Source organism: Hevea brasiliensis, chromosome 1 (genome assembly GCF_030052815.1).
Source record: "Hevea brasiliensis isolate MT/VB/25A 57/8 chromosome 1, ASM3005281v1, whole genome shotgun sequence".
Classification (NCBI taxonomy): Eukaryota; Viridiplantae; Streptophyta; class Magnoliopsida; order Malpighiales; family Euphorbiaceae; genus Hevea; species Hevea brasiliensis.
The window spans coordinates 8,463,103-8,475,665 of NC_079493.1; the positions used below are offsets into that span (position 1 = coordinate 8,463,103).

A 12,563-nucleotide genomic window follows, 5' to 3' on the forward strand; every position below is an offset into this window, starting at 1 on the left:
TGGCACTTGAGGATGGTGTTGCAGACGTTGAGGGAGCACCAGCTATATGCCAAATTTTCAAAATGTGAGTTTTGGCTAGAAAGCATCTCATTCTTGGGACACGTGGTTTCTAGTGAAGGTATTCAAGTGGATCCCAAGAAAATTAAAGCTGTAACTGATTGGCTTAGGCCTACAACAGTCACTGAGGTGCGAAGTTTTCTGGGTCTAGCTGGCTACTATAGGCGTTTTGTGCAAGATTTCTCCAGGATAGCGGCTCCCCTAACTAAGTTGACCAGGAAGAATGTTCCATTCATTTGGACAGATGACTGTGAGGAGAGTTTCCAGAAGCTTAAGGAGTGTCTAACCACTGCCCCTGTGTTGACACTACCTATGAGCGGTGAAGGATACGCCGTGTATTGTGACGCCTCCAGAGTTGGCCTAGGGTGTGTTTTGATGCAGAATGGGAAAGTAGTGGCTTATGCTTCAAGACAGCTGAAGAGGCATGAGCAGAACTACCCCACCCATAATTTGGAAATGGCGGCTGTAGTCTTTGTACTAAAAATCTGGAGACACTACCTGTATGGTGAAGTGTGCGAGATATACACCGACCACAAGAGTTTGAAGTACATCTTCCAACAAAGGGATTTAAACTTGAGACAGAGGAGATGGATGGAGCTTCTGAAAGACTATGATTGCACTATCCAGTACCACCCTGGGAAGGCCAATGTGGTAGCAGATGCTTTAAGCAGAAAATCTTCTAGCAGTTTGGCGCACATTTCAGTAGAGAAGAGACCGTTGATTCAGGCAGTACATGAGTAGATGGATCAAGGTTTAATCCTAGATCTTTCAGATGAGGGGGTATTATTGGCTCATTTTTTAGTGAGGCCAGACTTGCGAGACAGAGTTAGAGTTTCCCAGTACAGAGACCAACAACTGATAAAAATCATAGAAAGATTACAGCAAGGTGAAGGTGGTGAGTTTGGATTTGCCAATGATGGCGCCCTAGTGCAGGGTTCTAGGATATGTGTGCCCGATGTGGACAATCTCAGAAATGAAATCATGCAAGAGGCACACTATACACTGTACAATGTCCACCCAGGCTCCACCAAGATGTACCATGATGTGAAAGATAGTTATTGGTGGAACGGCATGAAGAGAGACATAGCAGACTTCGTGTCCAAGTGCTTGACTTGTCAGAAGGTGAAGTTTGAACACCAGAGACCGTCAGGAAAGCTGCAAGAGCTCCCTATCCCAGAATGGAAGTGGGAAATGATCACTATGGATTTTGTGACTGGGTTGCCTCGTACCACGTGAGGATATGATTCCATATGGGTAATTGTAGACCGCTTAACTAAATCAGCTTACTTCTTGCCAGTGAAGATCACATATTCTGTGGCACAGTACACCCGACTCTACATTCGAGAAATAGTCAGATTGCATGGAGTTCCTGCTTCCATAATATCTGACAGAGGGCCCCAGTTCACTTCTCGATTTTAGAGAAAATTGCAGGAGGCACTTGGCACACAGTTGAACTTTAGTACGGCTTTCCACCCTTAGACAGATGGACAGTCCGAAAGGACAATCCAAACACTGGAAGACATGCTTCGCATGAGTGTTTTGGATTTTGGAGGTCAATGGGATGAGCAGCTAGCTTTGGTAGAGTTTGCCTACAACAACAGTTATCACTCTAGCATAGGGATGGCACCCTATGAGGCACTATATGGAAGAAAGTGTAGGTCTCCTCTGTGTTGGACGGAAATGGGGGAAGCAAAGGTGCATGATGTAGACCTAGTGCAGTACACTTCAGAGGTAGTTCCTTTAATCAGGGAACGATTGAAAACAGCTTTCAATAGGCAGAAGAGTTATGCAGACCCTAGACGGAGGGATGTGGAGTTTGCAGTAGGTGACTATGTATTCCTGAAGGTTTCTCCGATGAAGGGAGTGATGAGATTTGGAAAGAAGGGCAAGTTGGCACCTCGGTATATTGGACCTTTTGAGGTTACTGATAGAGTTGGAGCAGTTGCCTACCGGTTAGAGCTACCACCCAACCTTTCTCACGTTCATCCCGTGTTTCACATCTCCATGCTCAGGAAATACATTCCAGATCCTTCTCATGCACTACAGCCGGATGTAATAGAGCTAAAAGAGAACTTGACGTTTGAGGAGCAACCTGTAGCCATAGTGGACTACCAAGTGAGACAGCTGAGATCAAAACAGATCCCTATGGTTAAGGTTTTGTGGAGGAGCCAGTCAGTAGAAGAGTGCACCTGGGAGTCAGAACGGGACATGCGTAGCAAGTACCCTCATCTGTTTAATGTATAATCATGTACTTTATTCTGCCTTGTGTAAAATTCGAGGACGAATTTTCTGTAAGGGGGGGAAGAATGTAACACCCCAAAATTTTAAATTTTATTATTTTATGAGTATTATGGATATTTTAATTTTATTTAAATTTTAAGAAATTATTTGAGATTTTTCGAATTTTAAAAATCGGGTTCGATTTTCCCAAAATATAAACTTTGATGATTTTTAAAAATTAATTTAAAGACCACGTGGCAAAACTAAAAATATATTTGGAGTCTACGGATTTTTCTAAGTTTTCTAAAAATTTTTTGAAATTTTTGGACCTCGTTTTCGGTCCCGAGGCAGAGTAAAAATTTAAAATTTTGTATCATAAATAGAACCGGCCGAATCGAACCTGACCGGATCGGACCGGTCGAATCGGACCGGTCTTCTTCTTTTTCTTCCTCCTCCCCGCGCGCGTCCGACCTCCCTCCCTTTCTCTCTCTTTTTCTCTCTCCTCCCTCCTCCCCTTGCCGCACAGTCGCCTCTCCTGCCACCCCAGCTCGCCTGCCACCCCACCATCCCACCCATCCACGCCTCCCGAACGCCGAAGCGGCACGAAGTGGAGCAACGCGCGCGCGACCGTTTGCCTGTCCGGCCAAAATTCGGCCGATCCTGCCACCAATCGGACCTGGTCTTGTGTCTAAACTCATCTACTCGTCGAGAGCTTTCCATAGACACCAAGAACACCGAAATCCATCCAGCGGTTTGTCCAATTTTTGCCCGGAAAGTTTTAGCCCATTTTGACTTTCGGGCTAGATTTCTTGCAAACCGTGAATCCCACGAGAAAACCGAGAGTGCCAGAGCGCTCCACTCGTCGAGAGCTTCGCGGCGACATAAATTTCAAATTTTTCCGATACCTTTTTTCGGTGGGTCCCACGAAACTTCGCAGTGTCTTTCCGAGCATTAAATGAGCTTAGAAAATTCTGAAAAATTTATGTACTAACCCCCGTGTTGTGGGCTTCGTGTAGGTATCCTCAATTCACGGAAATTCGACAGCTGACTGGTGCGTGAATTTCGGCCATGCACTGCACTGGAAAAGTCTCCGAAATGGACCGAGGTTTTGGCTACCCCCCCATTGTTAGACATCCCGAGCGCGTTCCTGAAGTTGGAATCGGCAAAGGTAAACCCGAACCTTGCTTTTTCTTAATTTTCTAGTGCTTAAATAGGATTAAAAATCCATAAAATATTCTTGGTAGCTCGGAAAATTATGATTCTTTTTGCAATAGCCTAGTAATATGGTTAAGGACCGCGGGGCAAAGTTTTAGAATTTTTAGAGCTTATTTGGGCAGTTTTTGAAAAAATGATCAATTATAAGGACTAAATTGAAATTTTACATATTGTGATGGATGACTGATTTGATGGGCCCAGGAGGGGCTGTGTGATGTGATTGAATTGTGGATATATGGATTGTGAGTATAGAAGTGTGTTTTGAGCCCTTTTGCAGGTTGGATAGGTCCTAGGTATAGGGGAGACTCTGTCGGATTTTCGGCACGACTTAGGACGTATTTGGTCTTTTTCTTTGTTTGTATTGAGTCAAATTTATTAAATGATTGTAATAAAATTGTCAGGTGAGCCGGGACAACCTTCTTCCTCCGCCCAGCAGCCTCAGTGACCACCGTCAAGTCTGTGAGTAAAATATTAATTTTAATTGTAATTTCGATATTATTATATGTTCAAGCATGCTCATGCATCACTTATATGCATATATTTATGTAGTTAAACTCTAGGCACGATTTATGTTTCATTCATAACTGTTAGCGTGCCATGGATGTTGTTGTGGTAATTTGAAGCAGTGTGCGTGCGTTGGCGTGCGTGTGATGAGGTGTGGACTATGGATAAGACGGGTAGACACGGCTTGAGATCTTCGCTGGGACCCGGTCCTTCGGGGTAGACACGGCTTGAGTTCTTCGCTGAGACCCCGATTTGGTTATTAAGTGGAACTCGAAATGAGTTCTTCACGTACGATTAGAATTAAGAGAGCTGTATGGGGGATCAGCTCCCATATATATATGATTGATATTGCTGGGTGCGTGAGTGCTCCAAATTACCTTTTGATGTTATGATGTGAATATGTTGTTGATGTTGCATTTCACTCTACAGGGTGCATTAGTTTTAGATAGTTATAGAGATTATGGTTAAAATTGATATTTTACTCTCTTAGTCGAATGCTCACTCCTGTTCAATATTTTTTCAGGCCACAGGAGGATATTTTTGAGGTTAACCTGCTTTCTTCCTCGCAGGTCGATTATTAATGTTTGTATAACTTGTTAAATCTTAGAATTTCCGCATGTGTTAGAAATATTTATTTGATTTGGGTCTGTAAACTAAATTATTATTTTGGACCTGTAAACTTAATATTCTATGCATGTTTGACGGATTGGATGAGAGAGTTGAGCTCCCATTTATTTTTATGCTGATGAGTATGTGGAGGGTGAGCTGAGCTCCCCAATTGATTATTTATTGTGTTTATAGGTCGGGTGAGTCAAAAACTCCCCGTTGAAAGGTCCACTTTATGGCCGGACTCTGTCCGGTTGATTTCTTGAAATTGGGCCCAAATGGGCCTTAGAGTTGGGTCAAGGAATAGTTAGGCTTACTACGGGCCTCGGGGGCTTTAGGCTGGCCCAGGTCCTAGTGCCGGTCCGGCCCATGGGTTGGGTCGTGACAAATGGGATATGGATGTGGGAATTGTGATTAGAAGTGTTATTTGAACTCTTTTGCAGATTAAGTAGGTCCTAGGTATAGGAGAACTCTGTTGAATTTTTGGCATAAATTAGGATGTCTCTTGTCTCTTTAAAGTCCTATTTTGAGCTAGTACTAATAAAAATATAATATAATTATTTAGGTGATGAGAGTCAGCCGTCTTCCTGTCACACCTTACTCCTCTGTAAAGCATGACATGTTCCCGTAGAAAACCTAATGAACTACCGAACTTCACCTACCGATAATTCATTAAGTATACTACAAGGGATTTTAAAACTATTTTCTTACATTTTGGAAATGGTGAGCATTTTGGTATGAATTAAAATCATTTATTCAAAGCTTAAAAACTAGTAAAAATTTTTGTCCATTTTTATTTTTCTGCAAATTTTATAAAAATTTTGACAGAGTTCCGTTTGTATTTGGAGAAAACCGTTCTTCAAATACCTGAAAAAAAACACTTCCAATAATTTTCTCAACTCCCAACCACCAAATAATCTCAAATCAACACAATTCAAATCAATCCACAGTTCAACCAACAATTTATTAACTTAAGATATTTCATAATTCCATCCACAGTGCATATAGTATGAAATTCATAAATATAAATCTTAATTTATAGAAGAAAATCCAAAAATAATATTATTACAATTTATTATACAACTGCTCAACTTTACATTGATACATAAAACATTACAATATTTACATCAAAATTAACTACAAGCGTATAAAACAATACCTGTACAAAAAGATCAATGTGGTCCTCAATCCAATAGCAGCTCACTCTGCTGCTTTCTCCTTGCTCTTATCTGCGATAGCAAAATAAGTTATCGCTGAGTATAAAAATACTCAGTGGTGCACAATAAAAATTTGAAGTACAATACATAAACCATTCATTAACAAAACACAATTTAAATATTTCTCAACCACATTTCACAAATTATCAAAACTCATAATAACACAATTTAGTCAAATAATTTAATAAATAAAGTGTTGCCAAGTCATACACAACTTAAGCCATAACACAAAATTTCCGATCAATGCCGTGTTGTACACCACGACAAAGCAATCTACAACCCCACTAATCAAAATCAATGAGGGAGGTGGCTAGTTAGCTAATGAGTACTCATTCGATCTACAACCTCAACTGGTAAACCCGAGAGGGAGGAAAAATAATCGATCTCACCCCATAAATGGAGAAGGAATAATAAGGCACTGTCATGCTAAGTGTGAACACAAAATCAATTCAAAACAATTTAATCAAATAATTTGTGAGAAATCTGATCAATTTCCAAAGTTATATTTGCGATCATAAAATGGTAACACAATGCATAATTAATCACAAAAGTCAAATTTTAGAGGATAAAATATTTAAACAAGAATTATTGTGCACAGACCTGACGTGAGTCGCCTCTAGGCCTTGACTTAGTCTCTCAGACCTTCTAAGTCTTTTTCAACTGAAACACACAGTTTCATAGTGTTTCAGTACCATAACTTAACATAAATCCAAAAATAAATTCAATTTCACTTTTATCTAGCTTATATCTGCTAAACTTGACGTTCTTTAAAATTTGTGTTTCGGGGTTACTATTCACTATACTATTCAAGTCAATTTGTTGACTTTCTAAGGCTTAATAGGTATGGGAACTCCAACTTCACCTACATACCACATTTTGGTTACCAAACTTGTTGGTTTTGGTCATTTTCTCAAAACTTAAGTCCTTTATGCAAAATTGCAAATTTTCAGTTTTGGTGCCTTAGGTTGTACTGTTCCATTGGTCACTTTATTGTTATAATTTGGCAAAACTTTCTTCATAGAAAATGTTCCCTAATGTCTTAAGTTTATTCTCCTTTTTGAATCACTCCAATTGGAGTTTTGTAGCTCAAGTTATAGCCATTTGAACCATGACTGCCGGATTGGACTCAACCCAGATTTTCTTGGCAATTTTTGGTGCTGGCAGTTTTAGGTCACCAAATTGGGGTGGCCAAATGTCTTGGTTAATGGCATAATTTGGGTTTGTGTTCTTCGTGAAAGTTTTAGGTCTATATCTCATCTAACCACTGGTAAAATTTCAGGTCATTTAGGCCTTCCTAGCTCAAGTTATGACCAAATGAACAAACACTGTTCATTTGGTCACTTGTATGCATCGTGATTTTTCAAGTTTGGTCAATTTGTTCACTAGGTTTTGGTCACTTTTTGGGCATACTTCCTAAATGAAAATTGTGTCATTTAGTGTTTATTTTCATTCCCAATTGGTCTCATACCAATTGGACTTGTAAAATTTCATTTTTGGTCCCTCAAAGGTAACTTGGTCATGCTACCAGCAGCATGACCACACTCCATCCAAATTTGGCCTTAACTCTAACCATTCCAACACACTTTATTTGGTGACAAATGATCATTTCTCACTTCACATTAGGTCAAAGACATCATTTACCACTTCCTCACATTTTTGTCACTAAACCCTAAGTGTTCAAACCCTAACCACACTAAATTGTTGCATTTAGCTAATTTCAAAGCTTTTAACTATAATCATTCAACTAATGGAGGTCCATAAACTCATTCAAATCTATCAAACCATACAATAACACCCCCATACACATGCTGGTCGAATTTCAGCTTGGTCCCTCAACAAGTTGTTTCATTTCATTTTAAGTTTATTTACAAGTTAATCAAGCTAAAAATACAACAAATAAACTAATTTTTGCATCTTAAATCACTAACCTTGTTAGGTGTCTTTAAGCTTTCTTTTCTTCTTTCTTTGATGACCAATCTCCTTCTCAAGTGACTAGAACAAGTTTTTATGAAGCAATTATGGGGAAAGTTGAGGTTTAGTAAGGATTTTAAAGCTTGAGTGCAAGCTTTAATGGAGGAAAATTCATGGAGATGAGAGGGAGAGTGAGGCGGCACAAGATGAGGGAGAAGACCAAATGATATTTTCTTTTTCTTTTTATTTCTTTTATGTAATTTGTCTTATGAAAGACCAAAAATTCAATTTAATTAATTTATTAATTATAGGATTTATGGCATCATGCATGATGTCATCTCCCTACACCTTTTTCATTTTCTCTTTTTTTTTTCTTTCATTTTTCTATTAGTTCTTTAATTTAATTCTCGATTCCGAAATTTTCTTTTCTCCGATTTTATTTAACAATTAGGTCAGGAGTCAGCTCTCGGGGTCAATTGACCAAATTGCCCATCGCCGGTTCAACTCAGTTTACAAATAATTCAATATTTCCTCCGGCTCACTAACCTAATTATTTGACTAGCTTAACAGTTCTTGTTCGTAATTTTCTCTTTTACACTGTGTTTGTAATGGTCTTAAGGACAGCGGCGTCATATTTTACGATTCGAAATTTGAGTTTAAATCGACTTCGCAGTCGTTCCCGAGAAGGTCACCCATCGCTGTGACTCTCGGCTCGTTTAACTTCTTATGTTCCATTTTTCTTATTTATACTTAACTAATTGGCAATTACTAATTATTTGTATTTATGGCTTCTCTAGTTGTCTTAAGTATGGTTCTAATCCCCTTAATTGTCCGGTCCGACTCTGGTCACTGGAATAGTGAAATATACCAGGCTATACAAATGGGGGTGTTACAATTCCTCTACTCAACTGCTACAGTAGTCACTGGTAAACCAGTGAATAGATATTGATTTTATTTATAATTTTAATATTATTATATATTCAAGACATGCTCATGCATCACTTATAAATATATGTACATAGTTAATTGTTAGGCACGCCTTGTGTTGCATTTGTAATTGATGACTTGGTGTATATGTTGCTTTATGGAAATTTGGAGTTGTGTACGTGAGTTTGGTGTGTGTGTGGTGTGTATATAGATATGCGTAGCACAGGTAGACGCAACTCGAGCTTGACTCGCTAGGACTCGATCCTTATTATGGATAAATCGGAGTAGGCACAGTTCGAGTTGATCTCGCTCGCCCCTGCATTTGGATATTAAGAGAAAGTCCAGCTTTGAGTTGATCTCACTGGTAGAGGTTGAAACTAAGAGAGCTGTATAGGGGATCAGCTCCCATATATATATGTTGAGTATGTATTTGATACACGGGTGTGTGAGTACTCTAGATTGCCTTTGATACGATTATGACTTGACTCATTTGAATTGCATGAAGATATTGCATTTCATTCTTAGGGATGCACTAGACTTAGATAGTTATAGAAATTATATGTAAAATCAATATCTATCTATGAGTCAAACGCTCACTCCTGTTCACCCTATTTTTTCAGGTTACAGGAAGAATTCTTTTACAGAATAACCTACTTTCTTTCTCGCACGTTTATTGGCAATTATTTATTTATATCATGTTTTTCTAAAAATTGAAATGTAAAACTCCGCATGTGTTAGCAATAGTATGGACCTTGTTAGGAGCTGTGTTAATTTACGTTCTTAATATTAATAAATCAAGATTTTTATGATATTTAAATAATTTGTAAACGATGGTATCAGGGTTGAGCTGAGCTCCCTTGGCTTTAGTGTTTGATGGTTATCAGGTTGAGTTGATCCAAATAAAAATATAATATTTTATTTTATTTACATATTGGGCCTCAACTTTGGGCATTGGTTATGGATTTGAGATTAGTCAGGCTTACTATGTGTCTTCGGGGCTTTACACCGACCCAGGTTCTAGTGCCAGTTTGACTCAGAATTTGGGTCGTGATAAGTGGTATGTATATGTGTGTGTTTGTGTGTGTCTATATATATATATATATATATATATATATATTCTGCATTCATTGTATATACTTATGATTTAATATTTTTAAATATAATTTTGTATATGATATATTATTATTATTATTATTATTATTATTATTATTATTATTATTATTATTATTATTATAATGCATTTTATATTTTTAGATTTAAGTTAATGAAAATAAAAGTATATTAATGAAAATAATAAATTATTGTAAGCGAATAAGATAATATATGAATTTTATTATGAAAAATTTATTATTACAATATAATTGTATAATAGTTCAATAAATATATAAATTTAATTATTTGTTATTTTATTGGTTCTTACCGTTTTCATGTTAAGTTTATTCACTAATGAAATGTTGAATTTATCAAAATTAATTAATTTTTAATATTTTTATAAATTTTATAAAATATACATAATTAATGTGAAAAATCTAACAATGAAATAAATTCAATTTAGTGTAATTTCTTATAATGTTGATCTTTTTAATTCTAGTTATTTTTAATTGGATCTTTTAGTTTTATTTGATAGAATTAACTAGGTACACCTATATCAATAAATAATCATATTATTAATTTTTATTTGATATATAATATTTTATATAATTTCATATTTTCTTATTATATAGAAAAATTTTTTAAAAAAAATTGAAAAATATATTAGCATTAATAAATTATTTATAAATAAATAAATAAATTATTAATTAAAATTTTCTTTTATATAAAAAATAAAAATGATGTTAATAAAATAATAAAAAAAGACATTGATATTAGTAATGCTTATATTTATATGAAAATTGGACTCTTTAAAAAAATCAATGGTTGCCAGATAATGAGAATGCTTGAATTTCAAGTCTGGCTCTAGAAGGTCTGAATGGGTTCACAATTAATTACTTGATTGATTATGATACTATGAGTTGGAAATGGGAGCTGGTTAATTCGTTGTTTAATGAGTGTGATAAAGGTTTAATTGCACAAATTCCAATGCTAAGTCGTAGGCAGGAGGATGGTTGGCAGTGGGTACACAAAAGGAAAGGTTTATATTCAGTTAAAAGTGCCTATCAGTTCCTTACTCGACATTTACATGGGCATGAGCAAGTGTTTGTAGTAGAACTCTGGAGAAAACTCTGGAGTCTTAAAATTCCACCTAAAGTTCGAAATCTAGTTTTGCATATCTGTAATCATTGTATTCCAACTAAACTGGAGTTGCAGCCTAGACAAATAGATATTGAGCTGGTCTGCGCTTTGTGCCGAGCAGAGGCAGAGTCCCTGGAGCATGTCTTTCTGTTTTGTCCTTTTGCTAGAGATTTGTGGGCTAGTTGTATTTCAACTCTATTACCTGTTTTTGTGCAACTAACACTTCATTGGCTTTGTCAGGTCTTCTCAACACTATCAGTAGAGGACTGTCAGATGTGTTGCATGGTTTTGTGGATGTTATGGATGAATTGAAATGATATTCATTGGAGCCAAAGAAGGTGTGATGTTTCTCAAGTTGGGAGGGCGGCTACCTTATATCTTCAGCGCTGGATTGTTGCTCAGGCTCGGTTGGAGGGTTCTGCTCAATGTGCTTCGCATTTGTCTGTGGGTAAGTGGCAACGTCCTCTAATAGGGATGATGAAGTGTAATGTGGATGCTGCGTTGTTGGCAGTATAGAACTTTCTGGGTGCTAGTTGGGTGCTTCGGAGAGAGGATGGTTCTTTTGTTCAAGCATGCCAAAAGATGATGGTGGGTCCTAAAGATCAAAAGTTAGCTAAAGCCATGAGTTTAAGGAAGGCACTAAGCTAGATTAAGGCGAAGGCATTTTGCCAAGTGGTTGTAGAGTCTGATTCTTCGCTTCTAATATAGGCTATGCATAGTACTAATATTGAAGCAAATTATTTTGGGATGGTCGTAGAAGAGCATCGTGGTTTGTTGGAAGAGCTAGATGGTTGCTCAATCGGATTTGCTAAAAGATTAGTGAATACCGTTGCTCACTTGTTGGCTACAATAGTCCATTCTGAGTTTGGTCCGAAGGGGTGAGGTCCTGTCCCTCCTTTCATTTGACATGCTTTGTATGTACTAATGGTGTTTTTGTTTGAATGAAATTTCCTTTTAAAAAAAAAAAAAATCAATTTGTATTTATTAGAAATATGAATCTTTTAAATTGAAATAATAATTTTATGTTTAAAGGATGATTCCTAATTTTTTTTATATGTATTCTTTTTATATGTATTCACTGTCTACGAAGTTATAATAAGATTATAGTGTTAAAAAATTAAAAAAACATTATTTTTTATATGTAAACATGCTAACATTTTTTAAATTTTAATAATATACTATTTAAAATAAAGAATTAGTATTATAAATTTTAATCATATTATCAATTACACTAATTTTATAATTAAATTCAAACCTAACATATTATGTTAGTTATTAATTTTTTTAAAAAATATATATTTATCTATTTAAATGTTTTTTCTCTCATATATAATTTATTTTATATACTTATAAGTAGTCATATATTATTTAAAAATTTTAACAATTTAAAATAAAAAATTAGTATTATAAATTTTAATCATATTATCAATTACACTAATTTTATAATTAAATTCAAACTTAACATATTGTGTTAGTTATTAATTTTTTTAAAAATATATATTTATCTATTTAAATGTTTTTTCTTATATATATAATTTAATTTATACACTTATAAGTAATTATATATTATTTAAAAATTTTAAATTTATATAATTTTATTATATATTATATAATAATTACATATTTTTTATAAATCAACAAATTTGATTTTTTTTTACAATATTTTTCATTGGA

At 35.7% G+C, this 12,563-nt stretch overlaps 1 protein-coding gene across 1 annotated transcript; it reads left to right on the forward strand.

Annotated features, from left to right (window-relative positions):
• Nucleotides 1-10,664: 10,664 nt before the first annotated feature.
• Nucleotides 10,665-11,771, forward strand: LOC131182994 (uncharacterized). The gene is made up of 3 exons (XM_058152589.1): nt 10,665-11,174; nt 11,292-11,399; nt 11,598-11,771. Exons 1-3 carry the CDS (start codon nt 10,665-10,667, stop codon nt 11,769-11,771), a joined length of 792 nt encoding a protein of 263 aa, XP_058008572.1.
• The last annotated feature ends 792 nt before the right edge of the window (nt 11,772-12,563 follow it).